At 43.1% G+C, this 27067-nt stretch overlaps 1 protein-coding gene across 1 annotated transcript in view; it reads right to left on the bottom strand.

The window, feature by feature from the left end:
• TRIO (trio Rho guanine nucleotide exchange factor) overlaps nucleotides 1–27067 on the bottom strand; it is a 367450-nt gene that overhangs the window by 95679 nt on the left and 244704 nt on the right. Inside the window, exons 21-32 of the mRNA XM_031666092.1 lie at nucleotides 24450–24644; nucleotides 24235–24350; nucleotides 23388–23454; nucleotides 22673–22782; nucleotides 21765–21834; nucleotides 21059–21148; nucleotides 17973–18065; nucleotides 15276–15387; nucleotides 13355–13545; nucleotides 11294–11395; nucleotides 7461–7603; nucleotides 6771–6870 (exon numbers count right to left, since the gene is read on the bottom strand). Coding sequence (XP_031521952.1) covers nucleotides 6771–6870; nucleotides 7461–7603; nucleotides 11294–11395; nucleotides 13355–13545; nucleotides 15276–15387; nucleotides 17973–18065; nucleotides 21059–21148; nucleotides 21765–21834; nucleotides 22673–22782; nucleotides 23388–23454; nucleotides 24235–24350; nucleotides 24450–24644 — 1389 coding nt within the window. The remainder of the gene's footprint in view (nucleotides 1–6770; nucleotides 6871–7460; nucleotides 7604–11293; nucleotides 11396–13354; nucleotides 13546–15275; nucleotides 15388–17972; nucleotides 18066–21058; nucleotides 21149–21764; nucleotides 21835–22672; nucleotides 22783–23387; nucleotides 23455–24234; nucleotides 24351–24449; nucleotides 24645–27067) is intronic.

The following is a 27067-nucleotide window of genomic DNA, read 5'->3' as shown; positions in this document are numbered from 1 at the left end:
ACATTTCGAACCAAACTTTAAACAAAATCTGTCTTTTCTTAGAACTGAGGCTTCTACTTCTGCCTGGGGGATTTTGCTTTTCTGATTGGGTAACTGAAATGATCAAAGACGACATTCAGTTTGTGGTTTTATGTGAGAACTTAAAAAACTCATCTAAGAACTACTACAAAAAGCCACATCACTTAGAAAACCAGAAAACAAAGATGAGTAAAAGAAGGAAGCAGATGTCACACCAAATCTATCACTCAGAGCTCACCAGGGGACTGGGGCTCTGTCTCCTTCATTCATTCTTGTGCGCCGAACACCTATCATGGGGATGGCACACAGTGGGTGACCAATACATATCTGAGAATAAATGAACCCACTCTTTGTGTATGAGGTCACCGTATACGCATGCAGCTAGGATGAACTGGAAAGGTGCTTTACGCAAGACTCTCCTGCTTCTGCAGTAACTGTGCCCATTCCACACACAGAATTTTGCAGTTGAGCCACCACAATTCATCAGGCCAGGCACTGAAGTATAGCATTTCATTCTTAGGACAGCTTCCAGTTCCTAATGAGTACAATACAATCAACAGCTAGAGCCACTGTAGCCCGAGTGTGCAGATGAAGGAAAGGGGAGGCTGAAATTGACAGTAACCTGCAACAGCAGCAATGGCGGCCAACAGCCCAAGTGAGGCAGGAGGAAGCCATCTGTATAATGGAGACACAGAAACTGAATATTTATTCAATGCTTAGAACATGTGAGACACTGATCTAAATACATTATACGTGAGCAGTACTATCATCTTCATTTACAGATGAGGAAACTGAGGCTCAAAGAGGTGAGGTGACTTGCCCAAGACCACCAGCTGCTGAGGCAGCGGCCAGAGGTTTGCTGGTGGGTACATCCTCGCTTTTGATCGCCTGCTCTTAGGTGTGCTGTACATGCTATGCCACTGCCATGTATACTCTGAGCAGAGGAAGGTCAACTGCGGCTGGGAGTGCTCTTTATAAAGGATGTTAAAACCAGCACCATCCTGTGGAAAAGGCTTCTGAATTAAATGACTCAATTTCATGCTTACATGGGGCAAACTTATCTGAGGTCCTGGGAAACTCAGAGCCCTGGGCTGGCCAGGAGGCAGAGAGCCTCCTCTCTGAGTAGCTCCAGTCAGAAGGGAAGGTGCGGGGCACCTTTGTGCCTGGCCGCGCCGCCCTACGCCTTCCATGCGGGGAATAGAGGCAGAATGCGGGATTGCAACACAACCTCAGGAGGTTGAATGCAAGCATCATTAGGTAGATAGATATATACCCTTACTCAAGACGCTGAATTAGGCCATATTTCAAAATGTATTGGCATTAGCTACTTTACATACTACCTCGTCGCTGCAATTTATGTAAGTCCAACCAAGTTCCTGGAGTGTAGAACGTCACTTGACAGAAAGAGCTGACTGTTTTTCTAAATTTTAAAATACACAGAACCTCGGCCGGGCATGGTGGTTCATGCTTGTAATCCCAGCACTTTGGGAGGCCAAGGCGGGTGGATCACCTGGGGTCAGGAGTTCGAGATCAGCCTGGTCAACATGGCAAAACCCTGTCTCTACTGAAAATACAAAAATTAGCTGGGTGTGGTGGTACATGCCTGTAATCTCAGCTACTCGGGAGGCTGAGGCAGGAGAATCACTTGAACCTGGGAGGTGGAGGCTGCAGTGAGCAAAGGTCGTGCCACTGTACTCCAGCCTGGGAGACAGAGTGAGACTCCATCTCAAAAAAAGAAAGAAAAGAAAAAACAATACATAGAACCTCATGTCTCCAACATAGTGCTAAGGCTTCATGAAGAATAACGGAAACTGGCTGGATGCAGTGGGACTCACGACTATAATCCCAGCGTTTTGAGAGGCTGAGGCAGGAGAATTGCTTGAGGTCAGGAGTTTGAGAACAGCCTGGGAAACACAGTGCAACCCTGTCTCTACAAAAATAAAACAAAACTAGCCAGACATAGTAGTGTACACTTATAGTCCTAGCTACCTGGGGGGCCAGGCAAGGATCACTTGAGCCCAGGAGTTCAAGACTACAGTGACGCTGATCACACCACTGCACTCCAGCCTGGGCGACAGAGTGAGACCCTGCCTCAGGAATTAAAAAAAAAAAAAAAAAAAAGTGTGACTGAAACCAGTTATGTTTTTAAATACGTGAATCCATATACTCATGGTTATAAGCTTGGGAAGGGGGTTCCACACGAAGTTATCAGTCTCAATGGAATTTCTCACTCATTAGAAATAAGAACCATACGGCTTTAGATTCGAAAGACAGCTCACACCTGGGCCCTGCTGGCTCGGGCCGGCTTTTCCACAGGATACCTCAGCTCAGCTCAGCCATTTCTCCATGTTGGCCTCAAGATGCTTTGCTCTACAACACAGTTTGAGTCCCATGTTTTCTATTTCCTTTGTAATATGGATTTTAGTTAAATGATTATAAATCACAGACTAATAAGGGAAAGACAGGGAAAACATTTTTTAAAGATGCATCTTTAGTAGAAATACTGAGCTCCAAGTTCAGCTCTTGCATGAAATAATAAGGCCTGGAAAATGACAGATGATTAAATGCATGTTCCGTGTCTGGCTGTGGCCCTCTGCTGCTGGGAGGCCTTGCAGAGGGCCTGGTTCTCCACAGTGCCCCAGGCCTGGCTCAGCGCTCTCCTCCCTACCGCAGGGAGATGCACTCAGAACAGATGAGATAAGAATCTGGAAAGCGCTTGATTTCTTTGGAATCCAAATTATATTTTCATAAGATCATTGTATCAGGCTAAAAGTACCATGGAGATCAGCAAGAATCAGTATTAAACTTACTTCTGGAACAAAGAGAAGGCATATTTTAAAACTGATGTTTTCAAAGTAGGAAACGTGCTGCTGGGGTCTGTGGCTCATGGCCGTGGCCCGGCTAACCCCGCTCTGCTGACAGTGCTCCCTGGAAAGAGGGTGTCTCTAGGGCCCCTCCTTCAGACTCTCCCTAAACCTTGTGTGCCTCATCTGAGAATTACTAACAGCCCTGGCAGATAACTTTTGCCTTCAGAATTCTCCAAGAGGCCGAGTCAAAAACATCCCCCCACCCAGTTTCTGAAATGAAACCAAATTTTATGATAACAACTAACTAATAACAGACATCATAAATTAAGTCAAACAGGCAGAATGTCGTTAAGTGACTTCCCTTGCCAGATCCATCTGCCTGCGCTATCAGAGGCTGCTTAAACTACATAGGGCAGAAAGACCTTTGAGCCTCAGGAAAATTACTGTTACCGGAGATGGGGTTGCTGGTTAAGCCCAGTTCAGAGGGACAGGGCATTTTGCAAACTGACTAGGGAAAGGATGGAGTCCCTGATTTTCAAAATGTATTTTTGAGTCATCTACTGACCCTCAACTGTTCTACTGGAGAGGCATAAGGAGGGAGATGGCCAAGAGAAAACCTCACAAAAGCAGAGCACCCACAAACGCAGGCACACATGGGGAGCAAAAGGGCACCTTCTTTTTGGTAAGGCTGTATGGGTATGTCCTCTCCACATTCCAAATTCTGACTTATTGGCAAGTCTCATACACCGTTTAATCCCAAATGCAGGTCTCCAGAACGGAAGAGACATCCCCTGTGGTTCTGTTCTCATGAGACGACATCTCATCCTTTCTGTTCTTTAGAGCCTACTAAGGACCGATGCTCTCAGCAAGTGGCATTAAGAAAATTCTCCAGGCCTGTCTAAGAAACTGAGTCTGGAGTGTCATTCCTTCAAGACGGTTAACAACCATGAGAATACCAGGGAGAGCGTCGCTGCATGGCAGGCTGTGGTCCTCGGTAAGAAAGAGCCTCCCAGGAGCAGGGCCAGGGAGGTGACGGTGGAACTGGCAGGAGAGACCCTTCAGGGATTTCTGAGCTCAGGAGTGAAGTTTAGGGACAACACATCAGATGAGGTCAAGAGAAAGGGGTAAAATATCTTCACAGATAAGAGTAACTCATAGGGAGTTTTCTTAATATTTTCATACCCTAGTGGACTGCTAGGGTAAAATTATGCTTTTGTGGGGTTTTTTTTTGTTTTTGTTTTTGGCAAACCTATACTTTTCTGGTAGTGATTTATTCTTCCTCTCTCGTTGGATACAAATATAATTTGCTGTATTCCCAGTTCACATAAGCCCTCCCTATTATGCTATAACAGATGTGAAGTCATGCTAATTTCACTACTCCTAACTCCACGATAGAGACTTAGTTCTGTTCAAGCTGCTGGGGAATCCTAATCAGCCATGCGCCTTAGGGGCCAGGGCTGTGCTGGGGCTCAGAGGATGTGGGTACCAGCCAAGGAATTCTCCACACACAGGAGATGAGTCGTGGCACCAGTAACTCTGTCTGGAATAATGAACTGGAGACTCCAGAGCCCCTTCCTGGATAGGGGGGTCATTTCCAGACTCCCAGGCACCCATTTATCTGTAAACTACCCGAGCAAACAAGTTAGCCTTGCTTCTTAGACCAACTTCCAAATAAGGAACCTTCCAAAGCTAACTTTTCCACTTAGTTCTTTAGCAATTTCATTCAAAAAATTTACTTTTTTTTAAAAGAATAAACTTTTGAACTCATGTCTAGGGTAAATCCAGAGCAGACCTCTAGGAGTTTGTCTTATAAGAACGGGATGTGGGGCTTGATGGTGATCTCAAACGGTCTGGAAACACCCTGAATGCAGGCCCCTTTCCCGCACACTTGAGCAACTATGATTCGACTTTCCCTTCAGGTGGCAGCCTCATGTAAATTCACCAGACAATCCCCTTGATTACTTTATTAAAAAGTAAAATAAAATTTAAAAAATGATCAATATTACTCTAACAAAGTGTTTCCAAGCTCAAACTTTATTTCTTTAACCTCAATGGCCATAGGTGGGGTCTCGGGGAGAAATGCTATTAGGTACCAGATGCCTGAACATGTCATTTATCTTATTTCTTTTTACTACATGCCAAGAAATATTTGCTGAATGCCAGTACATAGGGCCTTGAACAAAATAAAATGATAAATTCTTTTTATTCTCTGGTCTTGTCATTCTAACCACTCTAAGTCCTAGGATCTATTATTTAGTGACCCAAAAAGTATAATGAGAAAAAAACTAATCACTTAAACTAGGATATTGAAAATGAAATCACTGCAGCAGAGCAGTATTTTAAATCTACTTACTCCTGTCCTAGAAACTAGAACATTAAGTATCATGAATCCTTCTGCAAAACCAAGCGAGAAAAGGCCAGTCTGGGACTAAAAGATGTGCCACGGAAATAACCTTCCAAATACTGGACTCTGTCCTCCATCTGAAGCAATTCCCAAGGACAGTGAGGTCAGGGCATTGGTCCTTCCTACCAACGAGTGGGCTGCGGAAATGATGTGCAGAGAACAGACTCGCGGGTCTCATGATGGGGACAAAGGTCTCATGAAATGAGGTCCGACTTGCATTGGAGAATGAGAAGCTCAGTAATTCTGGGCTGATAAACAAACACCCTATTTACTGTCAATTTTTTAAAAAAGAATTCAGTCCAGCATTCTAGGAACATAACAGAACACACTCATCTTGGCAGGAACAGACGACTTCACTAAGATCAGTGTTCCCCATTGGCTCTGACAGAGAACATTTTGTCTTTTGTCCATCACGTAAACCTAGGAATCCAAATTCTACTAGCAATTTACTTTGTGGGTTTTTTGGATGATATCAGACAAAATCATGAGATATTCTCGACTGCTTTTGAAGAAGATAAACCTATACAAACTTTTTTGATAAAAATCAGATCTAGCTCACAGTGGTCATCACTGTTGCCAATTTCAGGGCAGGTTTTCTATGTTCTGCTGCACCCTATGGTTCTGAGAGGGCATCCCAGGGCCACAGCCCCCACTTCCATCAGAGCAGCTCTGCTTCTACACTGCTGTGAGTTCTTACTATTTTACGTTGCCTTGACATCACTCTGAACCCAGAGAAGCTGGACTTTCTCATACCAGGAGCATGTCCTCCCAGGCCCTTATTGTGGTCGGTCCCGATCTCTGCTTCACAGAACTTCCTTCTGGTGATCGCTCCTTTAAGGGACAGCCACATAAAACCTGCTTAACTGGCCCTGCCGACACTCGCACCTCATATGGACTGTGCAGATATGCCAGAGTGACAACTTCCTAGTCACAGAATGACCTCCTGAAACTCATGCCTGCTTGCTCTAAGCCCACTGATTGACACGCCCTGTGCCAAACCTGTGTGGACAACGTTCTGGACCCAATAAGGAGCCTGGCCCAAGGACTCCTCTGTCCCCGCATGCTCCCTGTCCTTGGGGGTGCCGTGTGACCCCCAGAACCTGTAGGCAACACTCTTTATTTTTATCTTATGTCTCTCCTAGTCGCTGGAGGGGTGCTGTCCAGCTTAAAGATACCAAATTAAAACATACGCTGGCGTTCTGTGTAGGATTTTATTTTAAACGATAGGTTCTTCTGCTTAGGAGTAAGATTAAAAAGCCTAAGTATGCTGCCCTCGAATGTCCTGTAACACCCTTGGCACTGGCAAAGGGTAGGATGGAAAGAGTTGAATGATTTCTCCTGAATCCTCAGGGTTCAAGTCTTCTCACCCCAATCCCCCAAGTTTCTGCCCCACCAGAGAGAGGATCCTGGCACCACTCCTGGCACGTATCAACTGCTTGAAAATGTTGACGACAAACGGTGAGTAACAGAAAGGAGGGGGCTGCTTCAGCCAGAGACCGGCCACATTCCCCGCCACACACAAAGTGCCGGCGACGACTCACCTTATCGCTGTCCAGCGTGTTCTGAGACGTCCGCGAGGCGATGGAAATCGTATCGGGCTGGCTGCTGCCGTCTCCTTGGCTGTCCAGATCCTCTCCATCCCTGGCGGTGCAAAGAAACTTTTAGTTCCTGACGCTGCTGAGCTAGCTGCCAGTCACTGGAGAAGCAACTGGTTTGTTTAATGAGGTGCATATCAGCCTTCACGAGTGTCTGCTGCTGCCAGGATGTGGACAATGGTTAAGGCACCTTACCCCAAGCACAGGCTTTCTGCTGGGCCCTGTGCTGAGTGTTTAAAATATATCATCCTGTTGGATTCCCATCATCATAAAATATAGTTGATATGATTGTTGCCATTTTAAAAATGAGAAAACAACAACATCTCGATGCTTTATAACTTATCCAAGGCCATGTGCATGGCTTAGACATGCGCCCTGTATGGTGCTTGGGGTGAGAAAGGCAAAACAATGAGGGGTTTGCGTATTACAGCCCTTCGTTTACTCTAAGCCAACAGGAGCTCGTATCTTTGACAAAGCAGTTTCATTACTAAGAACGATGTTATCCACAAATGGCAGTTTTCAAAACACATTCCTCAAAATGTTTGAGAGAAATGATTTTTGAAGCAGGGTGAGCTAACACCGCCTCGCCCCTCCCCCCCCACATTCACAAACCTCCAGGGGCGCCCAGGCACGCACCTCCTTCCCTTCTGTCTTGTGGCGGGAGCGGTCTTGGGGATGTGAATGGGCTCCTTCAGGGCTCCCTTCAGGTGGATCGTCCGCTCCTGGATGACTTCGCGGATATGCTTTATCCAGTCCTGCTTGTTCTCTATACTGGAAGCCTTAACAAGGTGTTAGTGTTGCTTAGGATATGGAAGAGCCCTTTCCAGAACTTGCGCTAACCACACCCAGGTTTTTTTTCAAAATGACTTTTCAGCAGAAAAGCAACCACATCCTATCTTTAATCTGCTACCAAATCAAATGACTATTAAAAAATATGTTTGCATCAGAACCATTGTTGTTTTATAGCATGTGTATTACTCCAGATCTCTGACTATTGCAATAATCCATCATTCTCCAGTCCCAAGACCTTTTAAGCAGCCCTGGGCAAATAAACCAACACAGCCACCCTCACCGCCACCAAAACGCCTCTGAGGCTATTGATGCAAACACTGTGCACTGGTCAGCAGCGGGCAAACTGCCAGCAGGAAACTGAACAAATCTCCATAGCCTTGTGGCCTCCTCTGTTGGACTCAGGAACAGCGGCGCAGCTGCCGCCACCTCCAGCCCCCTGTGCCTGGCCGAGGGCTTCCCGCATGCTGTCATCCACTCCCGTCAGGGCCCTGTGGGTGGGAGACTCCCTCGGCCTTGTCTCATAAATGAGCAACAGAGGTGTGGACAGAAGAAATGTGCCCAATGTCACAAGCTCACCAACTGCCAATCCCCGATGGCAGATTCACCTCGACTCCATTAGAACTCTGAAGAAACGTCCTCTGAGAACGACACAGACTAGATTCTCAGCAAGCACCTGCAGAGTGAGCACGTACGGCATCACTTGATCCAGACTTTTTCTTAAACTCTCCCTCAAAGGAGGTATTTTTGTTTTTCTTTCTTTCTACATGTTCTGGGCCTTACTAACAGCTTTCTAATTTCCTCACAGAAAGTATCAACCTCCTGTGATATCAGCGTAATTCCCTGCAGTTATAATTCCCCTAACTGTCATAACTCATCGCAGGTGAGGTCACAAAGCGGGGAGTAGCCAGCATTTCTCACTGTGTATCCTGTTTTTGAAAACAGAAAATCAAAGCCCATGTTGGGAAAGGAAATTAAAATTAAACACCCTCTTTCTACAGGAACCGTTTTAACCAGAGGACATGTCTTTAATGTTACTAACAGGTAGTGACAGGGAAAAAAATGATGGGCAAAGGCAGCCTCTTGCTCCCTCTTCCCCAAGTGACATAGGACAGCAGGAAAACCAATGTCTTCTGGGGAGGGGGGCGGAAGGAGGCAAGGGGACCAGGGAATGGGTGTGCAAAGTAAGTGACTCAGGAGAAGAAACTTTTCTAAAAACTATAAATCAGTTGGAATTTAAATGCCTGATAAAAGTATTTGGAAGGTTAACTAAAGAGAAGTCCCCACAAAAGAACATCTGGCAGAGTTTGAAAACAGCTGAGGAAAACTGTTAATATGGTTGAGAAATAAAGAAAATTCTCATATGAATTGATCGTTACACTTACAGAGAGTAATTCTCCTAACCTTAAAGAAATTAAACAAGGAAAAAAGATGTCCATTTTTCAGAAGTAGTAAGAGAAAGGTAATTGAGGTAAAGTACTAAATACAGGTCCTACCTGGCTAAGAGAGGGGATAGTTCATTTCATACTCTGGGTAGTCACAATCTGTTTAAGACTTAAAAATAAAATTCTCCTTTCCAGACTAGAGAAGTGAAAATAACCAAAATTCTGTTTTACAACTACTAGGACATCATCATCACCATTACCACCATTCCCATCACGTTCTCTACCACCATCAGCACACCAGCAGCACAATACCTCTCCTTCCACCACTGCCTACACCCTCACCACAACCTGTAACCTCACCACCATCTCCAATCTTACTACCACCAAAATCTAAATCATCTCCATCTACACTCTCACCACACCATCTAGACCAACAAAATCTGTGCCATCACCATCTATGCCGTCACCATCAACACCTAAACCCTCACCACCATCTACACTACCACTGCCTGTACTACCACTACCACCAAAATCTACACGATGACCTCCATTTACAACCTTACCACCAAAGTCTATGCCACCACCATCTATACCCTCATCACCACCATCTACACCATTGCCACCATCTGTACCAGTACCCCCATCACCAAATCTATACCACTACCTTCATCTACACCCTTACCCTCTCACCACCATCTACACCACCATGACCACCAAAATCCGTATCACCACCATCTCCAACCTCACTGCCATCTAAACCTTCACTGCCACCACCACCACACTGTCTCTACCACCTCCACCTACACCATCATTACACTACCATTCCCACCATCACCATCGCCTGCCTCACTACACCAACGCCCCGCAGTAATCCCTGAAATTAATGAGAGTATCATTTCCTCTACTTTCTCCTTGGAAGTCAGAAAGGTATTACCCAAAATTCCCAAGAAAACTTTTATCTGGCAAAGCCTGAGAAAGGTCTTATTTGTCAATGGTACCATGAGCATTTTGTGACATCCTAAATGAAAGTCCAGATCTGGCTAAAGTATCTGTCACTATTTTTTGGAAGCACCTTTTGGCATCTGCCACTGTAGCTAGCCTGGATAAGTGGTTTATACAAATTGCAAGTTTTCAGGTTTCGAGTATACCTTAAAATGTTAGGCCTTAGGAAGAAAATACAGTTATTTAAATTTAGCCATCAGTGCAATTTATATCAAACAGGGCTTTATGCCAGTACTAGCCAGAACACATTGGGCTGGTAATCACATATTCACTGCAAAACAACCCACTATTACAAATGAACAAAGATCTTACGAATACAATGGCTTCCACTGAAGAACACAATCTAGAAGGTTGATGTACAGGGGAGTAACTCACAGTCACTGAAAATTCCAAAGAGATGAAAAGCCATGCAAGAGACACAAGGGGTGACATGCAGGTTCATACACCAGAGTCCCATTACACTCTGGCTCATCTCCCAGTATTCTACAAACCTTAGCTCCACCATCCCCCAAACATCCCAAAGCCGCTGATGGCATTTCCAGATGGCTCCAAAAGTTCCATCTGTATTTTCTCAAACACAGAGGAGGGGAATACATAAGACAACCTCAGAGCTCTTGACCATTCCCAGGAGAGGTTAGTATAATCAAAACAAAGAGTTCAAATCAAATATTCCAAGATATTTTCCTCCTCCAAAGACTATATAACCTAAAGCATCCCTAGTGGTTTTGAATTTTAAATCGTAACAGTATCAAACCCTGTCACTAATAATCATTCCTCTTTCCCTCTGTCCCCAAACGATTAAGCCACAGAGCTGATGACCCTGTAAGGACTGTGGGTATGGCTGGCCTCAACTTCCTGTCGCAGGTCCTCACAAATGCACCAGGTGACTTTTTCCTTTTGAAACAGAACGTCAAGTGCGCAATGAGAGTTGTTGGTCAGTATCTCATTCCTCCTGTACCCTGACTTCCGGCATCTCTTATAGAGTCAATGAATTCCCAGACTAGAAGAATGGGAGAAGTTTAAAAAGACCTTGCTTCATTTGCCCTTTCAGGAGTCAAGTGAAAGTTCAGCTCAAATTGTTTCATCACCAGAACATCTAACTGAATTTATTCCACTATTCTTTTTGAGGTAGTCACCAATCTGAATAGAACACACACACACACACACACCCCACCACCAACAAATAATAATAAAATAATATGAAAACCAGTATACTTTAACAACGGAAAAGCAAGCATGGCTGGCCACAGTAAACATTTCACACAGCACAGTTCGAGTTTCAAATGAACATACCTTAAGGACAATTTTATTATCTGAAGTTGGCGTTCTCCCCACCCACAGTGCAAATTTGCAAGGGTCTCCTTCAACATGTTCTGTGACACCCAATTCTGAGGTCTGGACAAAAAGACAATTATATAATTAGGTGACAGTAAAATTGTGGAAGGATGCAGAACAGAGACCAAGGAAACAAGTTGTGGTTACTTGTGGCCATGTTAGGTTATAAGAACTTTGCTAGTGATCTCAGCTGTCGTGTGAGTTATAATGAGGACACTGTGTTCTTGGGCTACAGGTCACTGGTTTCGTCCTTCACTTCCTGTGAGCGTCTCTTATTGGAGACCCCAGTGCAGGTCAATAGGCAAAAATTCAGGGGAAGGCAACCAACATGTGAAAATCCTATCTGACAATCAAGATCTGACTACTTGCAATCTTACAAGCAACAAACTGCAAAATGAGTCTTTCCTGGTTGCAAAAAGGCTGCCACCATGTTCTCTTCAGCATTAATGATGCAGCTTCCCAGAGGGCAAATGATGCTTTAACAGCTTAGTTATTTTGCAATTTATCAATAGCATTAGCTTTTAGTACTTGATCGGTAATTTTAACGGCTAAGAGGCGAAGTCCCTCTGTGATATATGCAGAACATGGAAGCATGCAGAGAAAGGTCAATAGCTTCAGCTCCTCCCCCATAGTCAAGGTCCCCCTGATGCATTCTCCACCCCAGCAAAGGAAGTGATTCATCATCCAGAGCTCCAGAGATGGCCTCTGAGGGAATCTTAACTTCTAAAAGATAAATTAAGTGAAGATATATTGGCTGCTAAAACAGATGAGCTTGGTCTTTAAAGGCAGATGCAAGCCAGCTAATGAAATCACTAGCCAGCAACGTTGCATTGTTTTCTTTTCAGTCAGAAGGTGACCTAAAATGATGTCAGCAAGCTGTAATCCAAACGACGACCTCAAACAGGACGGAAGCCAAACAAAATGGTATGAAAACCATCAGTTGGGACTTGGGATTTCCAGATTATTATTCAGAAGATTTCCATACTTGGAGACGTTTTATTACTTGAGAAATTTCATTATATATGGACATCACAAAAAGTATGTGTAAGTTGTCCAAATTGCAAACATCTACCAGTATTTATAAGAGATCTGGCATAAAGAAACCCACCTTCTTGGCATTTTCTATTCTTTTCCGGATGATGATTCCTCCTTAGCGCCACCCCACTGTCCCCTCTGCCCGGCCCTGCCCAGCGACCCTGCATGAATAAGCCTCTGAGAAACGACCCACTAAGTTAGATGGAAGCACACGGGATCCAGAGATGACGCTGCTCTTGGGCTTTTCTGAGAGCGAGCAGAAACGTAGTTTCACAAAGAGGCTGGTAAGGCTAGCTAGTGGTCACAACATGGCAGCAGGTATGTGGCTCTTGCCAAGAAGTACAGTGATAGGTTAAGTATGAATTAAAATGCATCACCGCATTTGCCAAGCACTCAGGGGCAGCTGTCTCCACATAGCTGGGGCTGTGGATCTTTCAAACTGTACTTTGGCTTACGTATATTTTCTCTAATAATGACATGTCACTGTTATAAAACAACCATAAATTTACTTATGCATTTATATTTCATAAATTTATTTTTAATGGAAAAAAAAACATCAAACCTCAGCATGGCAAGTCTACAGTGAGCCACCCAGTAAGGCTGTTTCCATATACTCCAAAGTTTATGGTTGAAAAGTTAATTATAATAAGAACTTAGTCATAGATATGATTATTTTATTTATAAAGCTAGTTAAGCACACCGGAGATAAATGATTTCACTTATGAAATGTTTTCTTATCCTGCAGTTATGAGATACGGGATTTAAGAGCAAGTTTCCTAAATGTATAAACTCCAGAGCACCCTCTAGTGGACTTGGGGGTGGCAAATAATTCACTAAAGATGAAAACCCCACCACAATTCAGACTTGCACATTTCAGGACAGATTGGGAGGTTAAACTGAAGACGATGAGCAATTCTTCTCCACCTGCAAAAAGACCGCAATTGTGTTACCTTTAGACTTACAATTCTGAACGCCTATACTTACAAACAATTTGCTTTTGTAAAGGTACTTGCTTCTCCCACTGGAATCTTTCACTTCTTTACTAAATACTAAGGACATTTCAAAAAGGAAGAGATGCCGTTCTCGGCCCTTTCGAATTAAGGTTTTTGGGTCCCACACTTGGAAGGATTCCTGTAGGATGAGTTCTCCCTGAGACTCAATGTTTTCATCAAACCCTACAACATGAAAAAAGGGAGGCAAATCAATTTAAAAGAAAAATAAATGATGCACAAGAAAGCATTATTACTATTTTCAACATTTTAAAAATGCCCAACAACCAACCCCAGATGAGAGTTTCCCATCTGATTCTGACGCCATGGCACTGATCCATCCTACCGAGGATAAGTCTCCCTAACACACCACTTTACATACATTTTCCTTTGTTCAAAAACATTCTGCGATTCCTCAAGGCTTTATTCTTCGAGTTCTGTCCCTCCGGTGGGCCTTCGCAACAGTTGAGATTTGGTTCCACCCTCTACCTCTCTTCAGCCCTCTTCTGCAGCATCCCACCACGTAAACCTCCTCTGGAACAGTTCCGCCTCTCCTCTAAGCCCCCACCTACTTTCCAGCCTCGGTCTTGATTCTCTCTGCTTTGTCAGCCCAGAGCATCCTTCTCAGACATTCTGCTCAGGTCCAGCCTTTCTCCAAGGACCTGTTCTGGTCTTGCTTCTTGGAGAAGTCCCCAGCTGCCCATGCTTGGTGCACCCTCCCTCCTCTGAATGTGACGTTCTGCACATGAATCAATCAGGCTCTGGACTTCATTACTGCTCCTCTCTTCATGGAAGTGGTCTGCTTTATCACCTGGTTATGAAGCCACCAGGGCTTAGTAAAGCCAGCCCCGGGGCAAAGGCTGCCCGTTACCTCCTGACTTCCACTCTCTCCTTTTCCTCTCATAGTAGAAGCTCCCACTAGGGCTGCTCAAAATAAGCACTCCATTCCCAGCCCCACGCACAGTTAAAAGCAGCCGGGTACCTACGCTCTGGGCAAGTGAGCACAGCAGCGGGTACCACTGCTAGTGTCTGCCCATCTGGAGTTCCCTCCCTGACCTTCTTCCCCATTTCCTGCTAGATGGAATGTTGGCATGGTCTTGAAACACCCTGGACCTAGCCAGCCAGAAAAGCAACTAGAATGGAGAGAAACTAGCTGGAACACAGCCTGAGTCCTTGATGACATCATGAAGGGTTGCCATACCAGATCAGCATTTTATATCAGAGAAAGAAAAATCTGTTTTGCTTGGCCTCTGAGTTTTGGGTCTTATTACCCACAGCAGCACCTATGTTCAGTGTTGCCCATAAAGACGCAGGCTAGCAAAAGCATTTGGGGCAGGATTATAACTTACCCTGTGTAGCCTGGCAAGAACCAAGCTTTGCACCACAGGAAGAGCTTTCTTAAACAGAGGCATTTATGAAAATTATAATTGCTATAATTTTGAAACATATTTATCTAATTTTCTCTTTACCATGTTATGCACCAAATTCAACGATACAAGGAAATATCTGGTGAATACTATGTTCCAGGCTCTAGCAAGTGATGCAACAGATACATAGATGGGGAAGCAACACATTCTTTTAAGGATTTTACAGTCCTGGGGTTTGATCCATCCATACACCCACCTACCCATCCACCTAACAGGGAGAGCAGGTGGCCTGCAGCAAGCGACACAAAATGCTACTGGAGTCCAGAGTGTGGAGAGGCTGTTTTCCAGTGAAGGGACAAAAGCCTTTCAACGAGTGTAGAAGCATTTTATGTGGTCCTTAAGAAAAGCAATGACACTGATTCTTTAAGACATGTTCTTAACCACTAACACAGAGACATAAAGCTGGGATTTTTAGGGTTCAGGAAATCCATTTACAAAGAGTCATTAGAAACTGCATAAATGCATACTGGGGTATGGAGGGTCCATTACCTTCCAGCATGCTAAGGTGCATGGCATCATTGGCTCGCTTTGGCACGCTGAGCATCACCTCCAGGCCATCTTTAATCTCTCCCTTTCCTTCCTCACAGCACGTCAGCAGCTCCTGCAAAGATCGACACCAGAAACTAGGTAAAGACTGCAGAATGTTCCGTCAATGAGACCTTGGCAGAAACAGTCTATGAAAGCCATGGCTTTCAAGATAAAAACAGAGTGTGGTCAACTGGGCATATGTTCTCATAGAAAAGAATGACTACCCCTTTATTCAGTGGATGGCAGGGTTTGTCCTGTTCTAATCAGAGTAAGCCAGATGTATTCGTAGTTTAAGATGAAATTAGTATACCTGTTAACAATCAAGCCTCAAAAATGATAAACAGAGGCCGGGTGTGGTGGCTCATGCCTATAATCCCAGCACTTTGGGAGACTGAGGTGGGTGAATCACTTGAGATCAGGAGTTCGAGACCAGCCTGGCCAACATGGTAAAACCCCATCTCTACTTAAAAAAAAAAAAAAAAAAATTAGCTGGGCATGGTGGCATACACCTGTAATTCCAACTAGCTGGGAGACTGAGGGAGGAGAATCACATGAACCTGGGAGGTGGAGGCAGCAGTGAGCCAAGATTGTGCCACCGCACTCCAGCCTGGTGAACAGAGCAAGACTCTGTCTCCAAAAAAAAAAAAAAAAAAAAAAAAAGATAGAGCTATTTAATTATTGTGTAACACATGATCAGCTACTGGTTACAGCTGATGGCCATGCCAGGTCCAACTGTGCGTTTACCACACAATCCCAGCGTGACTTTGAACCCTGGAGCCATGAATGCAACACCCCATCTAAACTGGACCAGCCAAGTCACGCAGCAGAAACAGTAACGTCGCATGAGTACTTACAGGCAAATGCATTTCCTTTTCGCGTAGGATGTTTAGAAAAGCTCTAATGGTTGAATTACCTCTCTCTGGGGAGCCCTATGTGTGTGATTACATTTCAGAGCTATTTAGAGAAACATCCGTTATTAAATGAAAGACAGCAGGAACAATAAGTTCACCTTCTGGTGGGCTTCAAGATATTTTCTTACTGGGGTATTAATAATTACTACTAGTCAGTAATAGCAACAGCAGTGTTTTGTGTCTTGGAAGTTGACAAAAGAGAGGTATGACACTGCAGTCAGCACTGGTCTCCCAGAGGCTGCTTGAGAGCAACTCAGCTGCCTGATGGGCACCTTCCCTCATCACCAGATGGTGTTTACCTGTGATCCTCAGCAGCATGGCAAATGCTGCTCACAAATGCAGTGTGCTGAGCCTAGTAACTGATAACTGGCAGAAAATCTTCCTTGCTGGGGAGCTTAAGGGAGCTTATTACTGTTCTCCTGAAGAACCTCTGGCAGAGTAAGGTGAGGTTCACAAATTTAAGCACCAGTTTAGTAGAACTACATGCTAAAAACAAAATCCTTACATATTGAAGACACTAAAAGGTAAACTGCCTCTGCAGAATTAGAAAGCAAAGGACAAATCTGAATACGAACAATTTAGCCTCCTGACTTATTTTGCATTTATAGCAACTATATATTTCTGCAGGGATGGTCACAAAATCACTTAATGGAATTTTGATATGAAAATACAGGAGCGCTTTTCCAATAGAAAAATCCCATAATAGTATCACTTTCACAAAACAATGTAGCCACTTACTACTGTCTCTAGATTTTTCTTACTAACAAAAAGGGTAAACAAGAGTGTCAGGTATTCGTAACTCCATTTTCTAAATTTCTTTCATATCTAGACAAATTACATAATAACTTCCTGTTGTCGAGCCTAGGATAGTATCCGGAACAAGGCAGGATTCATAGAATACCATTACTGGGATGAATGCATGGTTTCTACATTTTAATGCTTAATAACATTCACCAGCTGAGAAAATGGTAAGCTGAACATTACCAGACAAAAGCTGTCAATTTTTATGTAGTCAAGAAAACGTGTATTGATGGTACATAATACATTCTGTGACAACTCTTAGCACGAATTCTAAGTTTTGTTTACCTTTCTATTGTCGAGACTAATCGCTATTGTTTTCCTAAATGTGATTTTAATTATAGTCATTCACAACTAATAAAAAGCAGAGGTCACCCTGTCTCCAATACTTGTGATCTGTATGAACAAGGTGTGCCGTGAGGGCTGTGACATCAGGGACAAGCAACAAGACAGAGGAAGCCTCCTGGGCGTGGGTTCTCCATGGCTTCAGTGGAAGCCCTGGGCATCAGCCAGCTCTGTGTTCGGAGTTGAGCCTGTTAACAGGTGTGAGTGATGATTCTGGGCATGCTCCTTACAGTCCGAGGCTGGTTTCCACGCCCGCAGACTAGCATTGTTGGGAGGTCAACATACACAAAGCATACCAAAGTGCACCACACCTGGCCCACGGTCAGCAAGCCACAGCTGGGAACTAAGGGTACTAAAATATCAAGAACTGATGATTTCTCATTTTATGTTTAGGGTCAGTCAGTGCAGTTCAGATCCATAATCATGACACATACTCTCATTTAACTCTTGCAATGAGAAATTAGGCAGGGCAATAAATACTAATGAATTAAAAAGTAAAATTAATTGACTAGGTGTTTCAAAAAATTCAGGGTAATTATGTAAATGTCAAAATAATAATACAAAATTCATAAAATTTCACAGGCTGAAGAGCCATTATACATACTTTTAAAAGGAGTTGATACTTTGTTATTCGCTGAACCGGTTTAATAAGGTAGGAAGAAATGGAATTGGCTAATCCATGTCGCTGCTGTATCTCCTGTATTAAAACAAAACCAAACAAGAAACAAGCCTTAATCATGGGGCTACACTGTTAAATCATGGCTATACGACACATTACCTTTCCAAATACTGTACCTGACAACTTTTTAATCATGCTGAAATAATAGAGTTTCCTTCTCCTAAGAGGTTTTTAAATTATTAACACAGACTTCTTTGCTTCTAAAATGTTACTTCTGGAGAGCAAGGGGTACTTTGGAGCAGGAGGATCTACATTACTGTTCAGTGCACATTTAATGCCATGATTTGCACTTTGCATTTTGTAATTATGTCCTTTACAGGTAACGACCTGCTGGCTGGTTGTATTCCTTGCTGTGAAGACAGGCTGTGTCTGTGCTAATCACCACTTTATGCTAGCACCTAGGGCAGACCTTAGAGTTAAATGAGCACCATATAGATGTTCAATAACGCTTGTTACTGGTAAGAAGCATAATCAAAGGTTATCAGATAGTCTGGAGAACAGAGGAAGCTGGAGCAGAAAGCCTCTAAAAAAATAAACCAACATACTATGAATACTGAAAGCATGTAACTTGTGAAGTCTCTCAGGCATGATTTCTCTTATTCTTGAAGACATGTTTTAGGGCATAAGGGTTTCTTTTCAAGTTCTGGGGTGCATGTGCAGAACGTGCAGATTTCTTACATAGGTATACACATGCCATGGTGGTTTGCTGCACCCATCAACCTGTCATGTACATTAGGTATTTCTCCTAATGCTATCCCTCTCCTAGGCCCCCACCCCCTGACAGGCCCCAGTGTGTGATGTTCCCCTCCCTGTGTCCATGTGCTCTCATTATTCAACTCCCACTCATAAGTGAGAACACCTAGTGTTTGGTTTTCTGTTCTTGAGTTAGTTTGCTGAGAATTATGGTTTCCAGCTTCATCCATGTCCCTGCAAAGGACATGAACCTATCCTTTGTTTTTTTTTTTTTTTTTTTTGAGATGGAGTCTTGTTCTGTCGCCCAGGCTGGAGTGCAGTGGTGCGATCTCCGCTCACTGCAAGCTCCGCCTCCCAGGTTCACGCCATTCTCCTGCCTCAGCCTCCCCAGCAGCTGGAACTACAGGTGCTTGCCACCACGGCCTGGCTAATTTTTTTGTATTTTTAGTAGAGATGGGGTTTCACTATAATACCCAGGATGGTCTCGATCTGACCTCGTGATCCACCCATCTTGGCCTCCCAAAGTGCTGGGATTACAGGTATGAGCCACCGTGCCTGGCCTGAACCCATCCTTTTTTTATGGCTGTATAGTATTCCATGGTGTATATGGCCACATTTTCTTTATCCAGTCTATCACTGATGGGCATCTGGGGTTGTTCCAAGTCTTTGTTCCAAGTCTATTGTGAACAGTGCTGCAATAAACATGCGTGAGCATGTGTCTTTATAATAAAATGATTTGTAATCCTTTGGGTATATATCCAGTAATGGGATTGCTGGATCAAGTGGCATTTTTGGTTCTAGATCCTTGAGGAATAGCCACACTGTCTTCCACAATAGTTGAATTAATTTACATTCCCACCAACAGTGTAAAAGTGTTCCTGTTTCTCCAAAGCCTTGCCAGCATCTGTTGTTTCCTGACTTTTTAATAATCGCCATTCTAACTGGTGTGGGAGATGGTATCTCATTGTGGTTGATTTGCATTTCTCTAATGACCATTGATGATGAGTTTTTCATATGTTTGTTGGCTGCATAAATGTCTTCTTTTGAGAAGTGTCTGTTCATATCCTTTGCCCACTTTTTGATTTCTTTTTTTTTCTTGTAAATTTGTTTAAGTTAATTGTAGATTCTGGATATTAGCCCTTTGTCAGATGGCTAGACTGCAAAAATTTTCTCCCATTCTGTAGGCTGTCTGTTCACTCTGATGATAGTTTCTTTTGCTGGGGCATAAGGGTTTCTAAAATGGCTTTGATTCCAAACATTAAATGTGCTATATGCTCTCACTGTTTAAGTGAAATACTTAATACTAAAATACTTCTAACTCCATATACAGGTGCTCAATTTTGTCTGATGGCAAAGACCTAGAATCATGTGAAATATTAAAAAGAAAAGGCCCCTTTGGCCTGGGAGAAGCCTTCCTATTTAAAAAGGCAGTGATGTGTAATGTGTAATGTAACGGTCAAGAGAATGACAATTAAAATAGGGTCATCTACAGGCAGGGCTTCACCTCAAAGACAGAAACTGAAAAGTTTATTCTACGTCCCCAGACTTCCAGATAAGAGCTGATGATCCCATCTGTACATATACAAGTGTAAAGACAGAAAACAAGTCCAACATCCTCACAACCTTATGCACCAAACTATGCACACTATTCCACAGCACCTTATCCTTCAATCAAAAGGTACTGGCACATATTTGACCAAGTTCTGGAAACCCAGAAAGCACTCTGTGTATCACGTTCTAAAGCTCCATGCCTTTTGTGCTGAATAATCCGCTGAATAGCTTTCAAAACACAGATGGCCTGTATCTACGTTTACTCCAATGAGAACACAATTAGTTAACCTTCTAATTATCCTAGTCGTTACGGCACTATTTGTAAAACTTTACTGGTAGGTTGATTTTGAAAATTCATAACATCATGAAATTAAAATAGGAAAAATAAAAAGATTCACCACATTTGTTTTTGTTTTACTGAGGGGGAAAAGAAGCTTAATAGTTTATGCCTTCTGTGTACAATATTACATGTGAAAAAATGTATTGAATATAAATAGTAATGACATTATAAATGATTGAGTATAAATTATAACACACACACACAAACATACATGTATATATTACAATCTAAGTTTCTTACAGATATAAGGCTTCCAGTATTTGTGTAGGATCTTTAAAAAACAGAAGACAATAGAAGAATAGCCCAATATAAACGAGAGATAAAAATGAAAATATTGTACTATCAATTAGGTGAAAGTTATGAGTAACGCTGCATTTTATGTACACAACTTGGAAAATTACAGTCTCTTCAGGAATCTATTACTTACGTCAAAATAGGACCCTGCATGTTCCAATATCAGCTGAGTAGAATCAGGTTTATTTTTGCAATATGTGACATACATCTGAAACTTGTCAGCCTATAAGCCAAAAAAATAAAAATAAAAATAAAAAGATCTCATTTAAACCATAGCAAATCAACGCATGATAAACTTTCATATAGAAAAGAAGCTGTATGGATAATGGAAATTTAAGCCTCAAGTTGAAGAGACCCTATTTTAAAAAGAAAGCTACTGAAGTGAGAACCACATCGTTCTGACAGCATGCAGCTGCAGCAGCCTCCCCAAGCCCAGAACGTCGGGCTGAGCACCTGTCCTCTCTTTCCACAGTGGCACGTGCAGACCTGGCTTCGGGCTTTGGAGAGCATGACTACACGTTCACCTGTCTGCTTCCCCTCTAGACCGGACGATCCCCCAGAAGCACTGGGAACTCACCGATCAGCAAATCCCCAGGGTCAAGTGGAGGCCTGGCATACTAAATATTCTATTTCAAACCATCGCCAGGGCCAGTAAAAAAAACTCACTCCACAAAAACAAGTAGTTGAAGGATGCAATTCTTTTGAGGTAAAGTCTATTTCTCTGCAAGCATGAATATGAGCAGAAGATGGTGACTTAAAGGAAATGAAGATCATCCCTCGTAACTTCCCTCAATGTCACCTAACAGCTGGGAGAGAACAAATGGTTGAGGTTTCATTACCCAAGTAACAAAACAATGTCCAACATCCTCTGGCAACTGTTCATATTTTTCCAGCTCCTTTAGGAATATGCTGCAAAGAATAAAAATGGTATCATATTATGAAGGTGTTTTAAAACATTTTACTAGTGAGATATGCCAGAAATTGAGAAATCTGTGCCCCCTAAAGAATTAACAAAACATGTAGCTCTTAACTAGGGTAAGTTATTGTGACTTTCAAACGGCTAGCCAGTTTAGCCTTCAAACACTTTCTAACAAATGTATTTCTGGGAAAGTGCTAGTGTGTTCACTGAGGATATACTTTAGAGATGTAAATATTTGGCTGAAAACCCATTTGGTCTTTCCTGCCTTCTGCTGGGAAGTGAGGGGACTGCGCTCTTGCTGACCCCTGCGTCATCTCACCACAGGCCACCTAAAGGAGATTCTGCCGCTGCTGCTTTAAAAATATTAAAAGAGAATCATGTACCTCCTGTGGCCAATGGAAAGTGCATTTTATTTTGGTCAGAATACACTTCTGTTGCTTCTTCAGTTCCTCCTATCTTACTATAAGAGACCAAACATCATAGGCCAGCAGTCCCAAGGGGGCTCCACTGTCTCTCAACCCTCAGAAGTAACTCACAGGGCACCTGATGGCTCAGCTTCAGAGAAATTAAGCTTCCTATAAAAATATTTTCATAGTTTTCCTGATCTTATTTCTGTAACAGATAAGTACAAACATAAAGTTGAGTCTGTATTAAAAGAGTTTCTAGAATGTCAGTCTTTTTGGAGAAAGCCTGATAGGCTTCATTTGAATGGTAACAAAATCACTGACATCTGCCTAATTCAACGGGAACGTTTCATTCCTTGTGACGAAACTTCAGCACAGCATGTGGATTTCAAAAGTAACTGCTCCCAAAGAAAAAGCCACTCACTTATTATGAAATTCATAGATTTCCTGCATGTTTCCGAAGATGATGAGTTCTTTGTTTACAATGCCAGGTGGAATCTCTTCCACGCCACTGGTCATTTCCCACAGGTAGGTCTGGCCGAGAGGGAAACAGGGGTTAGACAAAAATAAACACCACATTTTCAAGAAGCAGCTGTTTCTGACATCTGTAAATACACAGAATTAATGTGCAAATGAAAGTATAACTGAGGACTGGACCCTTTTACAAAACACAAAAAACCCTTCTAAAAAAGGCCCTCAGTTGCTGTTAATACTTGAAAAGAGTTCCTATACTTTTCAACTCTAAAATTATTCCCAGCTTCAAATTTTGGAATTAACCTACTCCACAAGTACAACCAATATTCCTGATACCACCGAGTATTAGTTGCCAGTCATAACTAGTAGGCACATTTCTCTGAAGCTGCTGTAAAATTCTATACAAAGAGAATGTCAGCCAGGCCATCATGTGATAAACAGAATGAGAGGATTAATGCTGTATCATCTCTGTAATGAGTGAAAAACAAACCTAGAACACTACAGAAGTGCAGAAACATGAAACCGGCTGCTTAAGCATACTTTAAATTTTTAAAAATGACAGAAAAAAATTGTGATTATTCTAATGACTACCAACAGGTAAGAATAAAATAGCAAGCTTATGCTCAATCTAAATAAACAAGCAAAAAAAAAAAAAACTTACTTACATCCATACATTCCCGGAGGTCTCTTACATAAGCCTTTTCAGTTTGAATGAGCTCAGCCATTATGAACCTTAAAGAGAGGAAGACAGTGAGGAGTCCAGTTAGGGTGCAATTTACTTCACTATCTACTTCTATGGATTTATGAAATAACAGACAGGGTCTAAAAGTATTAGTCTTAGAGTGATCATTTTGGAGAGGTAAATCACAAATAGAACAACAGTATCCAGCCGCTAATTCAAAGGGGAAAACAAGATTTCTGCAAACATTTTATTGAGGTACTGATAGATCAGGGTTTCTCCACCTGGCACTGTGGACATCCAGGGCCAGGTAACTCTGCTGTGGGGCTGTCCTCTGCACTGGACAGTGCTCAGCAGCTTCCCACTAGAGGCCAACAGCACTCCCTGCCCCTCCCCACTGTGACAACCAAAGTGTCCCCTCACATTGCCAAGTGTCCCTGGGGGACGAAACTGCCAATGAAGAACCACTGGGTTAGAGCACTCTTATTTATTTACATAGGGTTTACTAACTGGCAACTTTTAAACACCTAAATTTGTTTTAGGGGTGATAAAACCTATTAATTTCCTCTCCTTAGTATCAGTATCTATTAATGACAATTTGTCAACTCCACATGAAACACAGGCACAGGGATTAAAAACTAGGTGCTGTTTCTGAACCAGGTGATAAGAGAACAGTGAACCCAATGAAGTCTGTGCCGACACAACTAAGTCCACTCAGAGCAACAAGCCTGGGTGCCACGTGACTTCAAAGCACATAGAGAAGCACGTCTGTCCAAACGACATTCTCTTCACTCTTTCAATGAATCCTGGTAGATTCTGAAAGACTGGCTTACTCTTTCCTGCGGGCAGATTTCCGCTTCTCTTCATTAAGTTCATGAGCAGCATCTCGAAGTTTCACCTCTGAGCCAGGGACACTGGCTGGAATGATATCTAGCTGGAGACTTTTACTCTGTGGAATGAGAGAGCCAATGAACTCAGTTAATGAAATCAGCAAAGCGGGCGTCAGGAAGAAGACCATGATTTGTTCAGGTTGCACAAGGCCATTTACCGATTTGTTGGAATCTGAAGAAATCCCCAGGGCTTTTTCCAAAGAGGTCCTGTACTTCTCCATCCGCAGAGAGAAGTCTCTGTACCGCTTATCCACCGCAGTGACACATTTTTTTATCTCTGCCGCATGGGCATGCCCTTTCTCACAAAAGCCATCTGCCAGCTGTATCAATAGCTTCACTCTCTCTTTGGTTTGCTGCAAAAAACAACGGGAAAGTATTGTGAGGCAAATGAACCCGACTGCCAGAAACCTGAAACATAGTGGCGACTTGCCTCCAACTCCCAGCTCTGAACAGGAAAACCGGCTGGTGGCAGAAACTGAGACCAAAGCCCCCAGTCCATCCACTCCATCTCCCGGATTCTTGACCAGCTATCTTTCCTCAGCACTTCCACAATGAATGGCATTTTTATGACCTCAAAGAAGAAACTTAGACTATTTTTCAGCAATGTCTTCATCTAGGAGGTGCTCAGTAAAAATGCGTGAAGGAATGTATGTGAAGCACACAGTCTTCGCCATGCTGCTACTCTCCTCAAAGCTGCTGAGCAGACACTCCTCGCTCTGTGCACGTTTACTCTGTGCCCAACTGGACCCACGGCTCTTTCGGGGCAAGCAGCCATTCGACTTTTTGGTTTTCCTGGAGCATGTGTGGCCAAGGCTGTCCCCAGAGCAGGCACTCAACAAAATTCCTCATGAAGCTCCTCTGTATCATGTTGATTGCTTTTTTAACTCTTAGAAAATGTGGAGGAAAATTCACTAGTCAGGAAATTATCTATATAGAGGTACTGTAAATTTTGTTTCCCTGTTTGAGAGCTCTCTCTAAAATTGTTCTATTTTATATGTACACAGAAAAGATCTTTCATTAAGTTAAGCATAATTTATTATTTTTCACAGAGATACACAGACAACCATAAACCAAGTTATATATACCATTTGGCAACCTCACTCAACTGGTCTGACAGATCTCTCTCCTCACATTCATTTCGATGGCTATTACTATTAAGCTTCCTTTGTTACAGTGTTTTCAAATAAGTGAGTTACTCTTCTTCTATGGAACCTGCTATTCTCCGTTAAGCTTTAACTAGAAAATCTTTTTAACACATATTCAGGAAACTGACTTTAAAAATCCCCAAAAGAAAGGTCAGAGTTCAAAACCCAGATAAATGATCTTAGCTTGTAAAATCAAAGTTCTAAGCCGTAAGTCACTGGGTAACCTGTGAAGTCAGCCGTCAAGATCCTCCAGACTCTTCACAAATAACCCCAACACCCCAGCCAGCCCCCAGCCACCCAACAGCACCCTCATTCCCCAGCTGTGGCTCACCAACTCACCAACTCACCCTTCCAGGCCAGCACCCTCCTTGGGGCCTCTGCACTGGTGCTTCTGCCTGGAGAGCCACTTCCCCAGATATCCCTATGGCTCCTTCATGTCTCTACTCAAATAAACGCCACTCTTTTAGCGGGCCCTCCCTGGACCCCTTTAAACTGCAGCTTGCCTCCCTGCCTATTCTTCTGCTCTGCTGCCTCCCGTACACGCATGGCCTTCTGACAGGGGGTGCAAGTGATTTTTACAGTCATCGTCTGTCTTTCTCCTGTGAGAACATCACCTTCACAGCCCAGAAATGTTTGCTTGTTTCGCTTACTAACATCTCTTACATTGCCACAAGGGCCACCTGTGGAGGGCACTGTTAACCACCTGTAGATCTATCTTCAAGGGGTGAAGAAAGCTATTGAGTGTTTTCAGTGATGGGGACACAGAAGTGAAGATAAAAAGATAATGCAGCTTGCCAAAATCAAACAAGAATTGTTCAGCAACTGAATGGTGTGACAAAAACTAAGTACTGTAAATCTGCTGACCTATGAACTTTAAAAATATCTCAGTATATTTTTACTTGCATTGGTATTTTTAAAATACGTTTACAGGATTCAAAGTTTCAAAGTTAAAAAAGGAAGTAAAAACTCTTCCCACCCCACCTTCCACTGTCACTAGTTCCAATTACCAGCTTCTTGCTATCACTTCAGAGACATTTTACGTGCATGTACAAGCGAGTGCACAAATTTACATAAGTATTTTTCTCTCATTTTTTACACATATTCTTGCATACAACAAACAGTGCTCTGTATTAGCATTTTCTACTGAACAAATCCTAGTTGTCCTTCCTGATCAGAACTAAAGTCCTCGCCTGTGTTAAGAGCTGGGTAATATTTCACTATATGGATGTGAACTGTATGGATGGACGTAAGTTAATGTCTCTCCGCCAATAGGTCTCCGTGTTGTTTCCAAATTCCGTCTACCACGGCAACAATGCAAGAAATCAAACAGCTGCGTGACCAGTGGTTAGACATGTGCCTGAGTGCTGCTGCCGTAACACACATTGTGAGACCTGGAACTGCTGGGGCAGACAGCAAGTGCAGTACGAGCGGGCAGGAAGATGCCGCCAGAGGCCTCTGAGGGGCTGCCCTGCTCCATTCCCCCAACAATGGAGCCTCGTCCATGCAGCATGGGGTCCACCTTTTTGATCTCTGCCAATCCACTGGGTGAAATGAACTCGGTGTGGTTTTGATGCACGCTTTTCTGATATTAAGTTGATGATTTCATGGTGAAAGCCATTTATTCCCTTCCT

Source organism: Papio anubis, chromosome 5 (genome assembly GCF_008728515.1).
Source record: "Papio anubis isolate 15944 chromosome 5, Panubis1.0, whole genome shotgun sequence".
Taxonomy (NCBI): domain Eukaryota; kingdom Metazoa; phylum Chordata; class Mammalia; order Primates; family Cercopithecidae; genus Papio; species Papio anubis.
This window is presented reverse-complemented; position numbering and strand designations above follow the sequence as displayed.